Source organism: Oncorhynchus masou, chromosome 10, assembly GCF_036934945.1.
Source record: "Oncorhynchus masou masou isolate Uvic2021 chromosome 10, UVic_Omas_1.1, whole genome shotgun sequence".
In the NCBI taxonomy this organism is placed as follows: Eukaryota; Metazoa; Chordata; class Actinopteri; order Salmoniformes; family Salmonidae; genus Oncorhynchus; species Oncorhynchus masou.
Window position 1 is genome coordinate 13,831,497 of NC_088221.1, and position 24,184 is coordinate 13,855,680.

At 40.3% G+C, this 24,184-nt stretch overlaps 2 protein-coding genes across 4 annotated transcripts in view; one reads left to right on the top strand and one right to left on the bottom strand.

Annotated features, from left to right (window-relative positions):
- Positions 1-1,539, bottom strand: part of LOC135547177 (RNA-binding motif, single-stranded-interacting protein 1-like) — a 70,158-nt gene extending 68,619 nt beyond the window's left edge. The window contains exon 1 of one of the 3 annotated variants that reach the window (XM_064975934.1): positions 1,343-1,539. In XM_064975934.1, the coding sequence (XP_064832006.1) occupies positions 1,343-1,414 (72 nt within the window). In that variant the 5' untranslated portion in view covers positions 1,415-1,539. The remainder of the gene's footprint in view (positions 1-1,342) is intronic. The other 2 variants (XM_064975929.1, XM_064975930.1) reach the window with 2 other exon arrangements.
- Positions 1,540-17,261: 15,722 nt separating this feature from the next.
- LOC135547179 (TRAF family member-associated NF-kappa-B activator-like) lies at positions 17,262-23,594 on the top strand. Its single transcript, XM_064975936.1, is given in 9 exon segments — positions 17,262-17,426; positions 18,615-18,777; positions 19,118-19,229; positions 19,499-19,608; positions 20,573-20,646; positions 20,730-20,848; positions 21,430-21,728; positions 21,730-21,831; positions 23,117-23,594. Coding segments are annotated over 8 exon segments (1,107 nt in total). The 5' UTR covers positions 17,262-17,426; positions 18,615-18,678; the 3' UTR covers positions 23,309-23,594.
- Positions 23,595-24,184: the final 590 nt, after the last annotated feature.

Here is a 24,184-nt window from a genome sequence, read left to right on the forward strand (position 1 = left end):
AGTGGTAAATAAACAGCCCATGCATTCATAACACAGCTATAATAGGCTGTGTTGCTAACACAATGTCATTCTAAAATCCTGTTTAATGTCCTTTTCATTGGATCGACACATTCAGATGTCTATCCCTGTTTGAAAGCATATCCTCATTTTACAGTTGCATACTAAGTAGCCTACAGGGCTGGAGCTCTGGGACCTTGTCATTTAATAGGCAGCCAAGCTGATTAAACATGTATGGAGACTAAGTGATGCAAAGTATTCTGTAGGAGCCTCTTGATGATCATACAAGATGCCTGTAAGTCAACTGAGGACTGTCAGTTGACCCCATATGCCCTCTGATTTTCAACACAAAATTTATTAATGATGCTATAAAATTCTATGAAACCTGACTTGTGCTCTTATGACCATGAATAAATACAAAATAGAATATCAAATACTACATAAACAATTCATAATAGTTTAATAAATCGGGTGTATCTTGATCTAATACTTAAAGGTCCAATGCAGTGTTTTTTTAAATCTCAATATCCAATCATTTCTGGGTAACAATTAAGTACCTTACTGTGATTGTTTTCAATTAAAATGGTCAAAAAGAAACCAAAAATAGCTTCTTAGCAAAGACCCATTTCTTAAGCAAGGATTTTGCTAGGACTGTCTTGGAGTGGGGAGGGGAATACTGAAAACTAGATGTTATTGGCAGTGAGGTTTGGAACTCGCTTTCTTATTGGTCTATTAACTAATTTACTGCCTGGTGATGTCACCAGACAGGCCAAAACCATCTAACAAAAACGGTATCTTACACTAAAAGGGCATTATCACAATTTTCACAGTTTCACAGTATTATTCCAACCTCATAGTGTGGAAATATAGATAAAACACAAGAAATTCACGTTGTTGACTGAACTGCACCTTTAATTATACATGGCAGTGTTTAAGGGATTTGGTAATAACAGTAATCCTATAAATTGAATGTCCTTTCTATTAGCTAACCCTGGAGAGCCACAATCTGGCCAATGTGAATCTAAATGATCCAAGTCAATAGTAATAAATAGCAACAACAAATATGTATGTCAGAAGAGTTTGACAGGTGTTGAGATGCACTAAATAGCCTACAGCATTCATTTGTGCTTCAAGTCACAGTCATCTCAACATATTTTCCTGAATATGCGTTTCAAATTACATAAACATAACCCTAACGAACAAGAAATCTTCCAGACAAACTAGAGTACAATAATCGGGGCAGATGATGAAGAACATTTTCTTATCAATTGTCGAATCTAACCGCGCATTGATCATTTTACAATGTAGCTACTTTTCAAGTACATAGAACACTGTTTTACTTTACCTTCGCTTGCAGGTATTGGGGGTAGTAATACGAGTACTGGGGGTACATCTGTTGTTGCCACGCTTTTCCCATGAATATAAAAATATGAACCAGTCGGTTGCTTCAGTATTTCCGTCTATTCCGTTTTTCCGAAGTAAATTCTCTCGTTGGGGCGGGAGACCTCACCCTGGAACCAAACAGCGAAACAGTGGAATGTCCCAATGTCAGCCAGCCTCAGTGCAAATGAACTGCGTTTCTGCGTGGGAGTTGGACCTGATTCGGGTAATGGGCTTTCTCTGGTGTGTGTACATTCTGACTAGAGCTAATGCTGACCAGTTGGCTATGCATGAAACCTCATTCAGAATAGTTTAAAGACAACAGTTTTATGCATTTAGATAATACAATTTGTAGTTGAAGATACAATAACGAAGTTTCAGTCAATGATGAATTGGAATTCCATAGGCCTATAGTTACTCTCCAGACATCAGTCTCCGATGTTGGGACAAGTACTCACCTTTTCACCAGCAATCCAAACATTGCCATGTGACATCAATAAGTGAAGGATCGACATTTACAGAATGGTTACTTTGAGGAAATTGAAATGCTTTTTCAATTTCAGTCAAGGGGAGGGTTTAGTTAAGTGATAATGCCAGAGAAGCCGGTGTTTTGGGGATATATTGGCACGGGTGTTCCTCTCGGGCCGGCAAACCGTGCCAATATATCATCCAAACACCAGCTTCGAGGGCATTATCACTTTTATACAACGAGTTACCAACATATTCAAATAATGATTGACATATTTTAATACAAATATATATTTTGATTAATTTATTCATACTATTTCATTCTTCCACAAGATATAGTCCCGACAGACATCTAAGGTTGCTACCCAAGCCGACTGGTCGTTTGTTCTGTCGTTTCGGTTGCCAGAGACACTATCCAGTCATTAAGTCTTCTTGTTCTGTATCTATGTATGCGACCCAGTTGTTCCTACTAAATGTACCATGGCCATACTGGCTGGCAACGTCCTTACCCCCTGGTTGCTAGCCAGCCAACTGCTGCAAATGTAGTCACGTCAAACAGTGCAGCCAGAATAACAGCAAAGTAGCTGCATTTGCGTATGTTTGAGCTGTTTTCTAAGCATTTTGCTACACTCGCAATAACATCTGTTAACCGTGTGTGTATGTGACCAATAACATTTGTTTTGATTTTAACAATGAGCTAATGATGCGCTATTTCGCCTGGCATAGAACATGTGCTCATCACGACACTGTTGTTCAGAGGAGTTAGCCAACAACACAACTAACACAATCACTTCAAACTGAAGCTGGAAAGACTGCAAACTGTCCGCGTTTAATTTTGTTTTACCAGTTTTCTGTTGACATTTCTTTGCATATATCCACACAAATGATGTCAGAGTGATATAGAACAGAGTAAATAGGCATTTCAACGTCATAGATTTAATTTTAGGATTTTAAACTGTATGGTTCAAGCCCTGAATACTGATTGGCTGACAGCTGTGGAATTTCAGACCTTATACCTCGGGTATGACAAAACTGTTATTTTTACTGCTCTATTTAAGTTGGTAAACAGTTTATAATAGCCGGCTGGAATGCGGTTTTAACCAATCAGCATCCAGGAATAGATCCCATTGTATTATATTTTTAAAGTCAAGTCCAGGGGAGGGTCATGTAATTGTTATTGATGCAATTTCAATATTTCTCAGTGTTTTAGAATTAGTTGCTTATTAGACTATATATCGATGTGTGCCCGATGCCGCCCCTCATCTCTGATTCTCCGATGGGTCACGCAATCTATAGCCTATAGGCTAAAATTGCACCCCCATAAAATCATTAAAAAAGACTCAAAATGAGGGGCTATGCCATAGGCCTACCTTTTCCAAATCAAATCAAATTGTGGGTAGTCACATGCGCCGAATACAACAGGTGTAGACAGTGAAGTGCTTACTTACAAGCCCTTAACCAACAATGCAGTTTGAATAATATTTGTTGTTGTTGAAATATAACAAATAATTAAGGAGCAACAATAAAATAACAGTATTGAGGCTATATACAGTGTGTTCCAGTACAGAGTCAATGTGCAGGGGCACCGGTTAGTCGCGGTAATTGAGGTAATATGTTGGGGCTCCTGAGTAGTGCAGCGGTCTAAGGCACTGCATCTCAGTTCAAGAGGTGTCACTATAGTCACTGTTTCGATCCTAGGCTGTATCACATCTGGCTGTGATTGGATGAAGAACAGTTTCTAAAACTGCATATCTCAGCCTCTGGTCTGTCCAAGAAGTAAGGCTAAACGGTAGACATTCTCTGCTATTCATTTTCTTAGAATTGTTATTTTGAGTGTAGGTGAGGGTCATTTTATTTTATTTTTGCATTCAGTGAGGGTTTAGTTAAAATATATTTTGCTGAAAGGAGAGGTCCGATATTTTCATTTCAGAGTGGTTCGATTTTCTCCATGTAATCCGTATATAGCATTCACTCCCGAAGTGCTTGACTGTAATGAAGCACTCATATTGGTTCAATGAGTGGATGGTACACTACCCAGTGCACTACCCTTCATGGCATCAAAACAAGGCCATTTAAAGTCATTAACTTAAAACTAAGCCTGATATTATCACAATGCACAGATCACATTGTGCACATTTAATCAAACCAATCTATCACAGTTTTATACCAACAAATATCTGCCAATCCAAGAACAAGTACCAAGATTCTACTTCGATAGCTTTTCTTTAAATCACCATCATATCCTCACATATTAGTCATGGAAACTGCAAGGGAAGGGAGCATATTATGTTGGGGTTTTGTCAATGAAACACATCTATGTGAAAGGTCACAACAGGAAATAGGCCTACAATGGTCGCCAGATTTGGCTCCAGGGATGTTCTTTGAATTATGAAAGTCCTATTGAAGTACTATTGCATGAATGTGTTATCAACAAATTGTTCAAATAGTAAGGACACCTACACAGCCACTCATTGTGCATTTCTTATTGGGTGGTACCAACTAAGAAGGGCTGTTGATGAGAACATAGAATGAGGAACTGTATTGTGTTTTTGTAGAACAGAGTTCAGGACACAAAGCCGCAGTATCACTAAGGATGCTCAGAAAGGTTACTGGCAGGCAACAGGATACACTGTACAGTATCATCTGCATTCCTCTGCAATACCACAACTCATATAAAGGGAGATACATTTTACATTATAATCACCACTTTTTCCATCTCAGGAATATGAAGCCCTGACATTTGGGTTCTCGATTGTTTAGAACTGTGGGGAGCTTTTCCGAAGTTCAACCCCAGTCCTATGTGGTAACGGTTAGGGACCAGTGAGAGTAGAAACAGGAAACACCCATCGCCCAGCCAGGAAAGGCTTGGTCTATTTCTGCATGACGCCTCTGATTTAAAGACAGAGGACTCATCAACCTCATTTGAATAAAACTTTATTAAAAATTCCTCACAAAAATATCCAAACACAGGTGGAGTAGTAATATTCATCTTCATTAAAGTGCAGTGTGATGATGGTGTGATGATGTCCGCACATGGTCTTATTGCTGTCCGTTGCAAATGTTGTTTGAATCCATTAATGAGGATGAAGAGCTTCTTCTCTCCTTTGATCCTGTAGTAATTAGAGCAAAGCTAGAGCCACATGGAGCCAAACTAACCTTCCACGGGTTTGTGGCAGTGACTGGTTTTGGGCCACTACTACATAACACTACTACAGTATATTGTAGTAGTGGTTATGACTCTTTTCTGTCAAGTACAACAAGTAGTCCTCCTGAAAATCAACCATCAGAAGATTTGCACCGTGCTTCAAACCAAGATGGGGAAATAACAAGCACACGGCACGTTTGTTCCAAACAATTATCTGTGTTCATTGTTCTTCACCATTGCCATCTAACCGGAGCTCTGTAGGCAATGGCTTGACCATGGACTTGGTTTATCCGTTACATTTTAAAGGCTCAGGAGGGTCTGTTAAGGGTCACTGGTTGTCTTGGTGCTCCCTTCATTGTCCATTTATTATCTGCTGTCTATGTGTCCTGCTACTCACTTCCAGATGTACATAGATGACATGCTCATTTATCAAACTGAATAATTCACTACAGGGGTCAGGGCAAAATGTGTACAGGTGAAAAATAGCCCCTTACTCCACTCACAATATCTCCCACACGACGGATACCGACTTATAACGTAATCACTCTACTGTTGGACCAACCCAAACATATTTGAGTTGGGGGTCTGTTTTCCAGAATTTAACATTTTTACACAAATAATTGACTAAAAAGCCAAAATGTAGTGTAATATTTTCTGCGACCTCCAAACCCTTGTGGATTTCATTTGACTTTCGAGTTTCATTTCAGGATTGCTTCTTAGTTTCTTGTTCGCCAGATTCCTGAAATTTGATCTGTGAGATTTCTCCCAGCATTCCTCTTCCCTCCCCCCGGCATGCTTGAGCTTTTTCTCTCTCTGCTCTGCCCTCAGCCTGATCTCCCGTTTCTGCAGACCTACAGCAGTTTGTTTATTTTGCTAGCTTCGAAGACATGGGGTAAACCATCAGATGGGACAAGATTTACTGGCTTGCTTAGGTCCGGCTCCAGAGGGCTGTGCATCCAACAGGACAGACCCCATCTCGACTAGAAGTGGAGTGTCCCTTTCAGGGTTGTCATTCAAGACTCACTCATGTAAAGAACATCGTGCAATAAATATATCTGGAGTTCCTTGTCTGGAATTGGCAAACCAGAAGAAGACATCCACCCACGCCTTGCTTGCATTCATTTAAGGACTGGCAATGGAGATTGAATGAATAGCCACTATACTACAACCTGTTACAAACAATCAATAAAATGTTTATAAGTGCCATTACATCTGTAGCAGAAATTCAATTGACGGATTGTGCCATCAGTGTTTTAATTCAGATGGGGCCCAGCCATTTAAATGTTTCAGAGGAGTCATTTTGCTAAGTAGACAGTTAGGGAATCTACTGTGGCATACACTCAGTGCCCTTTAATTAAAGTCAAAGGATATTGCCAACGTTGAACATTTGACATATATACTATAATCTTGTCACAGGATACCGCATGACCTAATAGCCAGGAGAACTAGGGCAATTACGAACCTTATTTGACCTCACCAGCTGACGTCTTATGATTGAGTTAAGAGACCCCTTTAGAGACCCTATTTAGAGACCTACTTTAGAGACGCTATTTAAAGACCCCCCTTTAGTGACTCTTTTAGAGAACCCCTTTAGAGACCTCCTTTAGAGACCTCCTTTTCCCCGTAGACTTTTAGACAAAAATGTATGGGGTCCTTCTTTCTATATCACTGAAGGCTTCATGGCAGAGCGTTACAAGACAAGCGGTTTTAGAAATTCTTCTTTTGACTGCATTGCATTTCTTCTCTGCACACTTTATGATGCGTATTGCTGGGTCAAAGAGTTTTTTACTGAACATTTAGTGAACACTTCCAATATATTTTGAACATAGTATGTATGACACCTTTAATTACTTTGAGTTTGAATAGTCATTGAGATTATGTGGAAAAGTGGACTGCGCCGACTTGAAGCCAATGACTGTCAGTTTTCCTTTGATCTCATAAAAATGTGTGCAAATGCAAGGAGGAAAGCAGCAAATCAGATTTCTGCTTCCCCTGACTGTGTTCAGACCTAACCAAGTGGGTCGGATCTATCTAGAAAAAGGTGACAAGGATTGTGTTACAGAACATGCTTAGTTTATGATAGCAGAGACATTTAAATGGAAAATGTGCTTTTTTGAGGTGTCAAGTTGACACTAATATGCTGGGGGGAGGGGCAGCACATGGCATCTGTCAGAATTGGTTTACATCTAGTTAACTTGGGAGTATAAAGAAATTCTGTATGCATACATAAACCAGAAGGAATATTGATGATAGGCGTACCTATACTTCTTTCAAGTCTAGCATTCAACATTTAATTTTTTTTTTATTTGTCACATGCACCGAATACAACAGGTACAACCGTACAGTGAAATGCTTACAAGCCCTTAACCAACAATGCAGTTTTAAGAAAAATAAGTGTTAAGTAAAAAATAGATAAGTAAAAAATGTATTTAAAGAGCAGCAGAAAAATAACAGTAACGAGGCTATATACAGAGGGAACTCGGTACAGAGTCAATGTGCAGGGGAACAGGTTAGTCGAGGTAATTGAGGTAATATGTACATGTAGGGAGAGTTAAAGTGACTATGCATAGATAATAAACAGAGTAGCAGCAGCGTAAAAGCGGGGGTGGGCAATGCAAATAGTCTGGGTAGCTATTTGATTAGCTGTTCAGGTGTTTTATGGCTTGGGGGTAGAAGCTGTTAAGAAGCCTTTTGGATTGCGGTACCGCTTGCCGTGTGGTAGCAGAGAGAACAGTCTATTACTAGGGTGGCTGGAGTCTTTGACCCCTTTTAGGGCCTTCCTCTGACACCTCCTGGTATAGAGGTCCTGGATGGCGGGAAGCTTGGCCCCAGTAATGTACTGGACTGTACCCACTAGCCTTATGGTCAAAGCAACACTTAAACTAATATTGTGAGTTGTGGAGGAGAGTCACAACCCTACTGCCGTATAGTCCCCTTCGAGACAGGAAACATCAGAGGTGTAATCTGAATTGTGGTTGTTGTGGCCTATCTGGATGTGTAAATCATCCACACCAGGTGAAGAGGTCGGGGTTGGAATGTCTCAGAGGGTCATGGATGACAACTACAAAGCAGGGCTCCCAAGAGGGTGATCCCTGGATACAGTCTGCGGAGAAAGAGTCACTGTGCCAGGCTGGGGGCCACAAAGACCAGCAGCAGATACATGCTGAGCTTCACCACAGAATGAGAATATAGAACATTCAGGCTCCCAAGTGGCGTAGTGGTCAAGGGTACTGCATCTTAGTGCAAGAGGTGTCACTACAGTCCCTAGTTTGAATCCAGGCTGTATCACATATGGCCATGATTGGGAGTCCCATAGGGCGGTGTACAATTTGTTTATTTTTTGTACTTATTTATTTTATTTCACCTTTATTTAACCAGGTAGGCCAGTTGAGAACAAGTTCTCATTTACAACTGCGACCTGGCCAAGCAAAGCAGTGCGACAAAAACAACAACACAGAGTTACACATGGGATAAACAAACATACAGTCAATAACACAATAGAAAAATGTATCTACAGTGTGTGCAAATGTAGTAAGATTATGGAGGAAAGGCAATAAATAGGCCATAGTGGCAAAATAATTACAATTTAGCATTAACACTGGAGTGATAGATGTGCAGATGATGATGTGCAAGTAGAGATACTGGGGTGCAAAAGAGCAACAACAACAAAAATAACTATATGGGGATGAGGTAATTGGTTGTGATATTTACAGATGGGATGTGTACAGGTACAGTGATCGGTAAGCTGCTCTGACAGCTGATGCTTAAAGGTAGAGAGGGAGATATAAGACTCCAGCTTCAGTGATTTTTTCAATCTATTCCAGTCAATAATAATAATAATAATATGCATAACAATATCACAATAGTTTAGTTGCCAGTGTTTATTATGATTTTAGTGGCAAAGCAAAATAAATAAATCTAAATATGAGGTATACTCCCAGTCCAATGGCTTGTTGATGTTAATGTGTTGATGTTCTCCGTATCCATAGCCAGAATGATTTTGCAGTGCATGGTGATCGGACAGGTTTCCTGTTATATTCATCAGAGGTGTAGGGAGGGTGAAGTCTGTGAATCCAAACAAATTGTAATTATACAGATGATTAACAAAACATTACAGTATTCATACACAACAGTATTCATAACTTGGTTTGTTGTAAATGTGAATTTAAAAAACTGTGGTTATCATACACATACCTTGTCCATAATGTAGAGGACTGTGGGATATTAATTGAAGAGGTTCATTAAGTGAGGATGGTAAATGTGCTCTGCATAACATACCAATACCAATTGACATACCTTTGTATACCTGCAGACATAGACACAAAAGTGAGCAGTTCAGTCATTTGCACCCAATACAGCTAGCCTTTTTATAGCCTACATATTCTTACCTCTTTGTTGATTGATATCCATTGAATTGTATCCATTTTCTGTTTTATTAAGATTTTCACAAGTATGAAAAGATAGATGGTATCATCATAAACAACTTTCCAAGATGGCGTAGCAGTAGGACTATTTGTCTTGTCGTGTCCCGTCCCATGTATACATTGTTTTCTTCATATATATTTCGTATATATTTTTATGTTTTTAATCTCATTTTCCATCTACGGACTGAACATACTGTCCTCCAACCCGCCTCACCCAATGTGGTACGGATCTGCTATTTTTTACATTTTAGAACCGGAACCCCCATCAGAGCTAGCCAGCTAACTAGCTAGTAGTCAGTTAGCCACTGCTTTGCGGTCATCACCGTTTACTTGGACATCAGCCAGCCTCTGCCCGGTCAATTCCTGCCAGTCTGCACAGCGTGAGCAAATCGGACTGCTTTTTCTCTACCACATTTCCGGATTCCAACCGCAAGCTCTGAACCTTTACACCAGATCATCACAGCTAGCTAGCTGCTATCCGAGTGGCTACTCCTGGCTAACTTCTCTGTCTTGAAGCTAGCACCAGTTAGCCTGGAGCTAGCCTCGAGCATGGCACATCTCCCGGCTAGCCAAAGATGTCCTTCAGCCAATGCTTGGGCTACAATACCTATTTTTCCAATTGGCCTGGACACTTTTACTGCCGACACGGAGCCCCGCCGATCCATCCCGACTGGTCTACCAACCTAACCGTCCGACCGAGGGGGTTTCAACAGGCTAGTCTGTCACAATGTCTCGGAAGAACCATTTACTAGCCCCGGCCCGCTTAACTTTTCTGATAGCTGTGTCCCCTGCTCGCCTAGCATAGTAGTGACTACAGAACGGCACCCTGACTCACCTATTGCTGCTCTTTTGACCCTATGATCACTCGGCTACACAGCTGATGCCCCCTGGACTGTTTCAATAACACGGTGCCTCATTTTGTTTACCTGTCGGCCCCAGCCTCGAACTCAGATCCTGTATGTACCTAACTAACCCACTCTGCCCATTCATCGCCGTTTACGCATTGTTGTCTTAGCTCTCCTGTTCAACACCTGTGTTTGCTCTATGCCTCTCTCTAATGCAAATATGCCTTGTCTACTGCTGTCTTGGCTAGTTCTTATTGTTTTATTTCACTGTAGAGCCATCAGTCCCACTCAAAATGCCTTATATAGCTTAACTGGTGCCTCCAGAGACGAAACCTCTCTCATCGTTTCTCAACGCCTCGGTTTACCTCCACTGTGCTCACATCCTACCATACCTTTATCTGTACATTATGCCCTGAATCTATTCTACTACGGCCATAAATTTGCTCCTTTTAGTCTCTATCAACGCACTAGACAACCAGTTCTTATAGCCTTTAGCCGTACCCTTATCCTACTCCTCCTCTGTTCCACTGGTGATGTAGAGGTTAACCCAGTCCCTGTAGCCCCCAGTTCCACTCCTATTCCCCAGGAGCTATCTGTTGTTGCCTTCTGTAACCGTAAAAGCCTTGGTTTCATGCAGGTTAACACCAGAAGCCTCCTCCCTAAGTTTGTTTTATTTTTTTTAACCCTGATGTCCTAGCTGTGTCTGAATCCTGGCTTAGGAAGGCCACCAGACATTCTGAAATTTCCATCCCCAACTACAACATTTTCCGCCAAGATATAACTGCCAAAGGGGGTGGAGTTGCAATCTACTGCAGAGATAGCCTGCAGAGTTCTGTCATACTATCCAGGTCTGTGCCCAAACAGTTCGAGCTTCTACTTTTAAAAATCCACCTTTCCAGAAACAAGTCTCTCACTGTTGCTGCTTGTTATAGACCCCCCTCAGCCCACAGCTGTGCCCTAGACACCATAAGTGAATTAATTGCACCCCCTTTATCTTCAGAGTTCTTACTGTTAGGTGACCTAAACTGGGATATGCTTAACACCCCGGCCGTCCTACAATTTAAGTTAGATGCCATCTCACACAAATTATCAAGGAACCTACCAGGTACAACCCTAAATCCGTAAACACGGGCACCCTCGTAGATATCCTCCTGACCAACCTGCCCTCTAAATATACCTCTGCTGCCTACCCTGCCACCTTGGGGCAGGGTAGACACCACCCTGGGGCGGCAGGGTAGTCTAGTGGTTAGAGCGTTGGACTAATAACCAAAAGGTTGCAAGTTCAAATCCCTGAGCTGACAAGGTACAAATCTGTCATTCTGCCCCTGAACAGGCAGTTAACCCACTGTTCCTAGGCCGTCATTGAAAATAAGAATTTTTTCTTAACTGACTTGCCTAGTTAAATAAAGGAAAAATAAAATAAATAAAACCAGGGTCTCAGTGATCACTGCCTCATTGCCTGATCCGTAATGGGTCTGCGGTCAAATGACAACCCCTCATCACTGTCAAACACTCCCTAAAACACTTCAGTGAGCAGGCTTTTCTAATCGACCTGGCCAAACTATCCTGGAAGGATATTGACCTCATTCTGTCAGTAGAGGATGCCTGGTTATTCTTCAAAAGTGCTTTCCTCACCATCTTAAATAAGCATGCCCCATTTAAAAAAATGTAGAACAAAGAACAGATATCGCCCTTGGTTCACTCCAGACTTGACTCCCCTTGACCATCACAAGAACATCCTGTGGCGTATTGCATTAGCATCGAATAGCCCCCGCGATATGCAACTTTTCAGGGAAGTTAGGAAACAATATACACAGGCAGTTCGGAAAGCAAAGGCTAGCTTTTTCAAACAGTAATTTGCATCCTGTAGCACAAACTCCAAAAAGTTCTGGGACACTGTAAAGTCCATGGAGAATAAGAGCACCTCCTCCTAGTTGCCCACTGCACTGAGGCTAGTAAACACTGTCATCACCGTTAAATCTATGATAATCGAGAATTTCAAGAAGTATTTTTCTATGCTTCCTCCTGTACGACAAGGGATGGCGGTCTGTGTCTATTTGTAAATAATAGCGGGTGCATGAAATCTAATATTAAGGTTTTGCTTACCTGAGGTAGAGTATCTCATGATAAGCTGTAGACCACACTATTTACCAAGAGAGTTTTCATTTATATTTTTCATAGCAGTCTATTTACCACCACAAACCGATGCTGGTACTAAGACGGCACTCAACGAGCTGTATAGGGTCATAAGTAAACAGGAAAATGCTCATCCAGACGCGGTGCTCCTAGTGGCTCTAAACTGGATGCTGATAAGAAATTCTGCTGTGCCCTCCGACGACCCATCAAAAAGGCAAAGCTTCAATACAGGTCTAAGATTGAATCGTACTACACCGGCTCCGACGCTCGTCGGATGTGGCAGGGCTGATGACTGTGTGATTACGCTCTCCATAGCCGATGTGAGTAAGACCTTTAAACAGGTCAATATTTGTAAGGCCTCAGCGCCTGATGGATTACCAGGACGTGTACTCCTAGCATGCACTGACCAACTGGCAAGTTTCTTCACTGACATGTTCAGCCTGTCCCGAGTCTGTAATAGCAACATGTTTCATGCAGACCACCATAGTCCCTTGTGCCCAAGAACACCAAGGTAACCTGCTTAAATGACTATCCTCCCGTAGCACTCATGTCTGTAGCCATGAACTGTTGTAAAAGGCTGGTCATGGCTCACATCAACACCATTATCCCAGAAACCCTAGACCCACTCCAATTTGCATACTGCTGCATCAGATCCACAGATGATACAATCTCTGTTGCACTCCATGCGGCCCTTTCCCACCTGGACAAAAGGAACACCTACGTGAGAATGCTATTCATTGACTACAGCTTAGCGTTCAACACCATAGTACCCTCAAAGCTCAACACTAAGCTAAGAACCCTGGGACTAAACACCTCACTCTGCAACTGGATCCTGGACTTCATGACGGGCTGCCCCCCAGGTGGTAAGGGTAGGTAACAACAAGATCGCAGATTTTAGAGAAACAACAAATGTCGGTACATATATGTGTCTTATATCGGCTGAGGGTTTAAAATCTTGTTAATATAACTGCACTGTCCAATTTACAGTAGAAACAAATGCCATGCTATTGTTTGAGGAGAGATCCTAACAACAAAACAGTTTTTCCCCGCGATAGTAATATAATAATAATAATATAATATAATAATATATCCCATTTAGCAGACGCTTTTGTCCAAAGCGACTTACAAGTCGGCTGGGGCCACTACTTTTAGATATGGGTGGCCCCAGCGGGAATCGAACCCACGACGCTTGGCGTTGCAAGCGCCATGCTCTACCGACTGAGCCACACAGGACTTTTAGGTTTGATAAATTCACCTCTGAAGGTGAAATGTGTACTTACATTCTGAAATCTTGCTCTGATTTATCATCCAAAGGGGCCCAGAGATAACATGAAGTGTCGTTTTGTTAGATAAAATCATTTTTCATATCCTAAAAGGTCCATATAGCATGCACGGTCGATTTTGTATTTCCACTCGTTCAATTTGCAAAGAAAGGAATCTGTGAAAATCTCACCCTAAACGTTGTTTCAACGAGTCAAATCACATTTGTATCTATTCAGCAGAGATCCTAGAAGGTAACAAGACTTCACTATTTCATTAGGAGTGTAGTATATCCTACAGGACTCCATATTTGGTCAGAGAGCGACGCCTTCACTTGAACAGCTGTATCTTTGTCAAATAAGCACCAATCGGGGTCAAACAAAGCTAGCTAGATAGCCAATGTGCTGGGCTTTACGGGAGTATCCAGTATGTATATGTCGTAAAATGTAGCTTCTAACCTTGTACGACAGCATGCCTTTTCATTTTGGACAAAAATTATAAAGATATTCAGAGTTATGAAGTTATGATAACTGGTTGTTTGCAAATGTTAAACTTATCATAAGGCTACTAATACTTGGAAAGCTAAATCAAAGTCCAAGTATACAGATTTGACGATATTCTTGCAGAAAAATGGAATATGAATGCGAATGTCTCCTTCACGATTTGGCCAAATGTGCCTGGGGACTTCACACTAAAAGTCACGAGGTTCAGTCATACTTCAAGTTATCAATCTTAAACTTTGCACATACACTGCTGTCATCTTGTGGACATTATTCGAATTAAAACCAGAGTGATTGCTATAACAGTGATCTTTCTCTTGCATTTCAAAGATGTTGGTAAAAAACACGCTGGTTGGTTTTGTCTTTGTATTTTCTTCTACCAGATCTATTGTGTTATATTCTCCTACATTCAAGTCACATTTCCACAAACTTAAAAGTGTTTCCTTTCAAGTGGTTCCAAGAATATGCAAATGCTTGCTTCGGGGCCTGAGCTACAAGCAGTTAGATTTGGGTATGTCATTTAGGCGAATATTGAAAAAAAGGAGGCTATCCCTATTAACAGATTCTACCCCCAAGCCATAAGTCCCTTGAACAGTTAATCAAATGGCTACCTGGACTATTTGCACACTTCCCCACCCCACCACTCATTTTACGCTGCTGCTACTCTCTGTGTGTTATCCATGCATAGTCACTTTACCTCTACCTACATGTAGATATTACCTCAATTGTTGGTTAAGGGATTGTAAGTAAGCATTTCAATGTAAGTTCTACACCTGTTGTATTCTGTGTGTGACAAATAATATTTGATTTGATTAGAAAAATGTGATTTGAGCCCTAATTTTTAGAGTGTAGGTTGTGTTTCCACTCAATGTACAAGTCCCCTATTGTATAGCCAAACACATGCTTTAATTGTTAGAGTGCAAACAAAATGAGTAGGCCCCACCCCTCTTTTCACAGGGGTGAAATTAATGTGGCAATCAGAGCCTCAGCATCTTTCCCCTCTGGCCATTAATGCTATGGCAGCAAACAGAGGTGTGAGGCTCACACAGACAAGGCTGACAAGAATGCCAAGTATTCAAAGAGATATCTCCAAACATCCATGTGGCTAAGGTTGAAGCATGTAGAGCAAGCACTGTTGTAACTGACCTAGCACATTCCTTCCTTTAGTATGAGTCTCTGAGACAAAATTTTCCCCACACACACTGTTTATACTCAGAGGCACACAAGCCATTCAACCCTATGGAGGTTCATACTTTAATGTATTTTTTGGTATCTTTGTCAAAGTGCCTTAGCTGAATTTATTAGGTTTCTCTTCTTCCCCTGCCAACAGGCATATGTGTAGGCCTACTCTTGATTTGAGAAGGAGGGACTGAAATGTTTTGAAAAATGTGTTGTCATATAGAGAATATCCCATCTTCTTAGAATTGTAACCTTAAAGATGCACTACGGGATCTTCAGCACAACAAATTTGTAACATATTGCATGAATTGGATTTATAACATATCACACGAATTGCAAAATTAGTATGATATCCTTCAAATTGCAAAATTCGTAATATATCACATGAAATGCATGACGTAGTACACAATTGGATGACGTAGTACACGACAATTGGGGACCCGTTTGGGCTCGTGAGCACCAATTTCAAAACTACTGGCTGAAATTATACTGTACAAAAGTTTGTGAGTGCAAGTTTTTTACTCTATCCAAAACCTTAACTTTAACCCTTACCTTAACCATTCAGATTTAATGCCTAAACTTAACTTGACGTTTATCCCCTCCCTGGACAAACTTCAACACTAAAGTCAAACCGTGAGATCCTGAGACAACATACGGTAATAACATAACAGTAAAAGAGGAACGAGGGTGTCCATTTATACCCAGTTTGGAGACGCCAATGTTGGAGCCAGGGAAGGGAGTTGGAATGATCCAATCAAGGAAGAAAGGTTGGTTGCCAACTGGTATTTATGCCAGTCTGTTTAAGAATTTCGGGCCTGGAGGAATGTGGTAGACTGCTGATTGTTAGGATACCTGCCTGTCCCTCACTAGCCTACGAGATGGCTGTAATGAGAGTCATTAGCCTATAGTAAATAGCTGTAGTTATAACTGTGAATAGTGTTTGTTAGACAGTTTGTATTTGAGCTTTTATTATTTTTCTGGATCCATTAATATCAAGTCGACTGCCTACCTCTACACATTGCTGTATATAAAAAACACGACTTCACCTGAAAGACTGTTGTTCAGTGCCTTCCTGCGATCTCTCTTGGCCACTGGACTGTCTCACAGAGGGACATTTTTTTTACTGTTTTGACAGTGCCTTAAGGAAATCCCTTAATAAAGATGACCATGGTGAGATATATTATTCTTCAATACAGAATGTATTTGAAGGCAACTAGCTGCCCTCTGTTGGTCACTATTGGACTTGGCACTGTCCCATTTTCCTTTTGCAGTTATGCACAAATTAACTTATTCAATGAATGTGTGAAACAGCAAAATACTCATGAGTTATGATTGCATTAATACATGTTAATAAATGTGTAATTGCATATTGTGGGGGAAAAAAAGGCCTACAGCTGGATGCTGATATATTTTTGTACTATGTTTATGCAATGAAAGCAGATTATTTGCTGTAGGCTGCAGTACACAGTGACATGCCCCCACCTTTCTGTCTGAATCATTAAAAATAACACTATAAAGTTTACTAAATCAATAGTGCTTAGTGATATGGTCATATGAATATCTCAGCTAGTGATACTTATTTTTTGCAAAGAGCAACATGTGTAGTAAAATATTAAAATAGACATGTTATCTATCAGAGACCAAGTAGGCACAATTTAAGCAAAACACCTTTTACACTGATGAGGCTGAAATGTTGGTTTCTGCTGAATTTAGCTAAGTTCAACAGTGTGAGAAAACAGAGAAATCAGAGAAGATGACAAAAAAAAATCAACACATACATTTCTGACACTTTGTATTATCTGACTACTTTTTACATGCACAACATTGCAGACGTGTAGGCGACAAGAAGAACCCTCAACTTGCTAAGCACCCAGCAAGAACACACTACCTCAAAGATGATTGGTCAGTCAAGCAAGGCGGAAGTCTACTATGCTCGGGGATTCCCCGAGGGAAGTTCCCCAAGCGTTATAATGCATGTACAATGAACATTTGTACGAAATACACCACTCCCGCACGTAGTAAATGTAGGCCACCTGAAGAATAAGAACTTGTCGAAGTATCAAAACAATAATTTGGACATATTCGAATGAAGGTAAGCTACTGCAGTTATACAGTCAGATACGAAAGTCGAGGCGAGCTCAACGAGTGTCTAGTTAGGTATTAAACGTACTCAACTATTCAACTATTGACACTGCTCGATACTGTACCGGACAGATTTTGTACATTCGCCAATGAAGGTCGACGTTATATGATGTAGCCAGTTCGTGCTACAATGTATGACTATTAGGTTGCTTCAGGCTAGTATATGTCTTCGTAGTATCATGCACTTTGGTATGCAATCAGTTACATACCGTGACTACTATTGTGCTGTCTTAAACGGGTGTTTATTAAAATAAATGACAAGATGGAGAATTGGATTAGCTGTGTTCAAATGATGTAACCAATCATATCAGAGCAGTACCATGCTCAGTTCACTATCATAAGTCTGAAAATAATATATTCAGGACTCCCAGAAAAACAACGGCTTTTAAAAGTATTAGATCTGTCATAGCTTCCCATTGTAGGTCATTGGCTGTTGACTTTATCATATTAGTAGCTTAATGTATTGATCGTGGCATAATGCAACGTTTTTGAAAGAAGAGATAGGCTATTTGTTTTTGTTCATTAGCTATCATTAATAATGGGTAACCACATTGAGGTGTGTTTACCCAAAATACATGCCATTGTAATTAATTAAATCTATTAACATCTTCTCAGTGCACAGTGAATATCTCATATTTTCCACACATTTGTTTATTACAGTGATTGCAGGCATTTCTCGCGTATGACCAAAGATTAATTGACTAGTAACAAACCATGGCATTCAACAATGTAAATTAATGTATTGGTACACAGCACTGTACTCGTTTAAAAAAAAGAAGAAGACTAATATTTAATTTCGCATCAGTGTCAATTGATTTAATCAGTTTATGTTTTTTATTCCCAACAGTTTCTTTTCTGTACATATTTTGGATGTTTGTTTTGTTTTCATTAAGAAGCTGTTTTTACTGAGGACACTTGTATAATCAACCAGAAATGTTGATCTTTTGAGTTTCTAAAATGAGCAAGGACAGGTGATAAAGAGAAGTACGCACTGGACCCAGTGTCATGGTGAGAGAGGATGACTTTGCTTTTGCCGTTGTATTCAGGTGTTTGTCCAAGTTATGTGATTCATAGGACCTTCTTACAGCAAATGATGTGATGGTGTGCTTTAATGCTGTATTGTGCCCCTAAACTTAAGATGTGTGATATGATGCGCCAGGCCCCATGACTGCTGTGTCAGTGATGATTGTGGAGCACACAGCATGGAGAGGAATATTGGAGATCAGCTCAACAAGGCCTATGAAGCTTACCGCCAGGCCTCTATCGAGAGAGACAGCGCCAAAAAGGAACTACAGCAGATGGTATTATACCTTATGCACAGTGATAAAAAACAAACGGTCAGTTTCCCGGAAAGCCTAGTCCTGGACTCTAAATGTATTTTAATGAATAGTCTCCACTGAATGTACATTTTATTCCAGGACTAGACTTAATCTGGGTCTGGGAATCCGGCCCCAACTCTTCTAATTCACTTATGAGACTTGAACTCTGTCCAGTGAGATGTGGTATAGCTTTCCACAGTGCTTCGATATAATGCAATACATGATCATTACATAGTAACGAACTATAAAGGATACAAAAGGCTAGCTACCAGTAAGTGATGCCGTTCACGATTCCTATGTAACGGAAGTTTTACATTTACAGAAGGTAAATTATGAACGGCACACTCAGGAACTTCAGAAACAGATAGAAGACCAGCAGCAGTTGATTTTGAAACTCAAAGCTCAGTTGATTTCAGCAACTAAGCAACCCTCAGGTAAGTGACAAGCATAGTTGTTTTCTTAATAGAATTGTTTGCATGATGACATTTTCTGACATATTCTATACCTCACAGTTCATCTCCAGTGAAAGAAACGAGATGCCTACATTGGGAACATTCCGGCATACCTTTGCATTGTCTATTCCCCGGGAGATAAATTGTGCTGTAATAAATATTATTGTTGTTTCAGGACATTGCAAATTAGATTTTCTGTGTTGACTAAGTAGTTAGGTTATGTTATATTTCCTCTCTTATTTGATTCTTAGGAGAGGTCATAGGTGAGGCTGCACCTAGAAAACAGGAAGAAGAAACCTTGTCTCCTTCCAAACATCTCTTTGACAACCCAGGAAGCTCCTTGAGGAAGATTCATTACTTGGTAGATATGTTTAACATAATCAAACAATCCACATGAGATTGGAGTTAGATCTTGTTTATTTATGTTTACAAATAGGATGTAGACGCAAGGACGTGTTGGGGTGCAAACATGACATCCCCATTGGCTGCCTCGTAACATTTTTATCTCAAATCTCTCAAAACAATCTCAATATCTTCTCTCACACATACACACGCACACACACAGACGTTATTGTTCATAAATTATACATTTGCTTGTAGATACTGTTCTGTATCTTCAAACCCTGATAGCTGTATCAGAGCTCAATGTACAATACAATAGATCCACTTCCTGTGACATAGGCCATCATTCATCTGGTTGCATTTCTGTAATACATTTATTGCTGGATAACATCAATGTTTTCAAAAAAATATGAATTCGTAATATTGTAATATTATCAAAACTCGCTCATTTTAAAAGCATGAACACGCACATACTATCTTTCATCAACAGGTGGCGCTAGAGGATAGCATCACCAACCCTCAGGGTCTGAGGCCATTTCTTTTTCATTTTACCTTTATTTAAATAGGAAAGTCAGTTAAGAACAAATTCTTATTTCCAATGACGGCCTAGGAACAGGTAACTGCCTTGTTCAGGGGCAGAACGACAGATTTGTATGTCGTCAGCTCGGGGATTCGATCTTGCAACCTTTACGGATACCAGTCCAACGCTCTAACCACTAGGCTGCCTGCCGCCCCATAGTCATCAGCTTCATAGAACCGCCAGCTTTATTGACGAGAAGTAATTCCCTAATAACTGAGATCACAAGGCGTCACCCATGATTTTTTTGGTTAGAATGTATAATTGTCATAATTATTGTTACAGTATATGACTTTTATGACATTAATATTTAGATTTATGAAATGGTCACATTATGCAGAAAACAATACCATTTTAGTATTTCCTGCAGTGTCAGTCCTCAATGCCGTGTGTGTCTGTTTTTCAGAAGGAAAATATGGAAACTGCTGTGATTGTGTCATCTTCACCCCACACAACACCAGTAGCCAGCAGTTTTGAGACGTATGTGCATTAGTATGTGCGTCTTTTCTTCATTTAAATAAAATGAAAAGCAGTTATTTTACTTGCATTTCTTTGTCTCTCAGTAAAGATGTTCTTGAAGTGTATCAAGCTCTCCGGGGGAAATTCCAGCAGATACGCACATTAACCCAGAGACAAAAAGATCACCTGAAAAAAATCTACAGAAGAAATGACATGGCAAATGGTAATATTAAAGTCTGCACAATAGTCATTTGGAATTTGCTTATTATTCCAGCACTGTTGAAAGGAACCCAAGGCCTGAACTGATGTACTCTAATTTGATTACAATAGAGAAAATATGTTGAGCTACAATTGCTTTGGATATGTCATAACACGATATTAGTAATTATATATGTCAGCTTTAGCTTTGTTCCTATACACAATTAGACATCAACACCTTAAGCAGAACCGTACATTAATGCCTTGTTGGCCTATTTAACCATGGACCTCCACCTGTGTGGAAATAGAATGAGCAGATAAATATGTTGAATTATTCCACAGACACATGCTGTGATGTAGCGCTGGTTAGTTATGTAATGATGGGAATGAAAAAAACTACAATCATATTATACTTACCGTGTGTATTTATACTTGTTGAAAACAAAAGTGAAAATGTTCTTTACATTGCTCATTATTACTTGATTATTCATCATTACTTGAACTAATCGCTACTCAATGGGAAAACTTCATATCTAACTGTCGTAAGTGACTGTCGAAATGTTACAGAAACAGTATGATGAAAGCATTGTGTTTGACATTCGACAGAGCAGCAATTCTCCATGCCCATTCAGTGTACAGACGTGGCCGTGGAGCAGGCGGAGAGGCCCTTCCCTTCAGCTTTGAGGCCAGGGGTCGACCTCCAGCACCCGCCCATGTCCCTGGCATCCCGCGGTGCCAGCCCAGAGGACACGAACCAAGTGGACTCTCTCACCACACTCAACATCAAGTTCCCCCCCTCCACAGACAGTGAATACGAGTTCCTGAACAGCGCTCTGGAAAAACACATTGACCTGTCCGTGCCAAGGGAAACAGTCAGCACTGTCCCTGCCGTCATAGAGGTAACCGTCTATGGAGCTGGCCATCCCATTCCTGTATCCTACCTCTGTCTCTCACCCTCCCTCCCCCTCCGTGTCGCTCTCACACAAGAGTGTGCGTGGACACCAGCAGGTGAGGTTCACAGGAAAAGCTCATTCCTTTATTTGCAGGTAAAATTAGGAAACTCAACTACTGATTTTTTTTTCTGGCAAACAAATGGGAGAGAGAAAGCGTATAAATAGTACAAGGCAACCTCACACATCGACACAAGTGTGGCAAGTCTCTGAAAGTTGTTAATCACAATAAGCTATGATAGGCCTATGTGTACAACAATGCATGTTACATAGTTATTACAAATGATCATAAAACACACCAATTGTTTTAGACGATAATGCTTTTATGCCATTCAGTTTTGTAGTTGGTTATACAAGTCTATGTTGATCTCAGAACCAAAGGAATGTATATTTTATGATTACCAGTATCAGTACAACTGTTCACACCTGTGAGGTCGTGAATGCAGAATGATAGAGGCAGTATTGCTTTTTTATTTATTTCAAATTGATCTTACCTGTCACGTAGTATTCTTTAAAATTTTCGGAAGGTCATCTGGCCTTTATTGAGTATTATTTAAGACCATGCTTTTGGTTAGAAAATACACAGAATGACCTCCTGAGGGGCACAGTGGTCTAAGGAACTGCATTGCAGTGCTAGCTGTGCCACTAGAGAGTCTGGGTTCGAGTCCAGGCTCTGTCGCAGCCGGCCACGACCGGTAGACCCATGGGGCGTCCTTGTCCCATCGCGCACTAGCAACTTCTGTGGCGAGCTGGGCGCAGTGCATGCTTACACGGTCGCCAGGTGTACAGTGTTTCCTCCGTACACCAGGATAACATGATGAGACAAGACTGTAACTACCAATTGGATACCACAAAATTGTGGAGAAAATAAAAAAAATGAACAGATTAAAAAATATCTAATAAATGTAATTAATAAAAATAACAACAACATAAAATAAAATACACCGAAGAAATACACCTTTGTTGAGACATGTGGCTGTTGTATGGTATATAATGGTAGAACACCCACACTGATGGTAGATTTTATTTTGCTATTAGATCATGTCATTGGTTGGATTTCTCAGTTTCTAACTTACCATGAATGCCAGAAACGAATAACTATTCAATCCTACTGTAGCAAATATACAGCATTACAATAGTACAAGTCTTGGGCAGGAACTATGGATGTTGACAAAGCGGGTTCAAGTTGGACAATGCTTTGCTTGTATTCCCCCGGAGCAACAGATCTTTCCTCAGTGAAAGACCCAAGCACATGACCTAACGTGCTGTAAGTGGGTGAGTGTAAGCAATGCTAAGTGTATGAATTCTAGAGTATAAAGTGGTGTGTTTGTCCTTCCATGTAGCCCCTGTGGCGCCCTGAGCTTTGCGACGCTACTACAGCAACAGCAGCGCAGGCCGTGAGTGCGGAACAGCAACAACAGATGAACAACAACAGCCCTGATATATGTACCTACTGCAACGCGGTAGTTCCCGAAGAGCACATGAACAGCCACCTTTTTACTCATTGCCAGAGGGAGAGTGAAGCCAGCAATTGACACTAGCAGACATTGGCTGCCCAGTACAACACCTCTAGGGTTGATTCATGGTTAATTCATGTCTTTGTTTCCACACCATGAATAACACGCGCTCTGCTGTATGTCACATGACACTGGCGTTTTGGGACTTGAATCCACTCTCAAACATTTATTTAATTTGTAAGAGGTTAATGGTACATTTTTACAGTTTTTCTCTTAAGATATTACTTGGAAATTGGCACGTCGATTTATGAAATGATTTTGTACAGTATTGGTCTGAGTATAATAAAGCAAACATTTAATCTTGGTTTTTCACACATTATTTAATATGTTTTTTGATTATACACAAGGATTTTAATGGCATGCATGGTGCAAGTATATTGACATGCAGTGTGTACGTGTAGGCCTACATTTGTCCCCCAAAGCTGTAACAAATTGATACTGTATGTATTTTCAGGGGAACATTCACTGAGATCTTTGAAGAAGCATCCACTTTGATTCTCCAAGTGGATCTGGAAATGTGTGAGTCATGCAAATTACAAGTATAGAAAAATGTGTGGTTATTTTATGACATATAGTAATATTTCAATCCAAGATACATATGGCAGCATAATGTTTTGCTAATCAATTTATAGTGATGATTTCTGTCTAAATGATTATGCTGTGCACATGTTGGTTTGTGAAATACTGGTCACAGGCATTTTTATTAAAAGTAGGCTATACATAAATACTAATAGGCTAAATTAGCTTTTGTAATTGGTAGCAGCTGCATGGTATGCTTAGTGCAGAATATGAAATAATTCCATTTAATTGAAACAATGTTATAATTTATAACACCATATGGTCATTGAAAGCAGATTTGTGCAGGTAAACAGGTTAATTAAACTGTGTGTTACT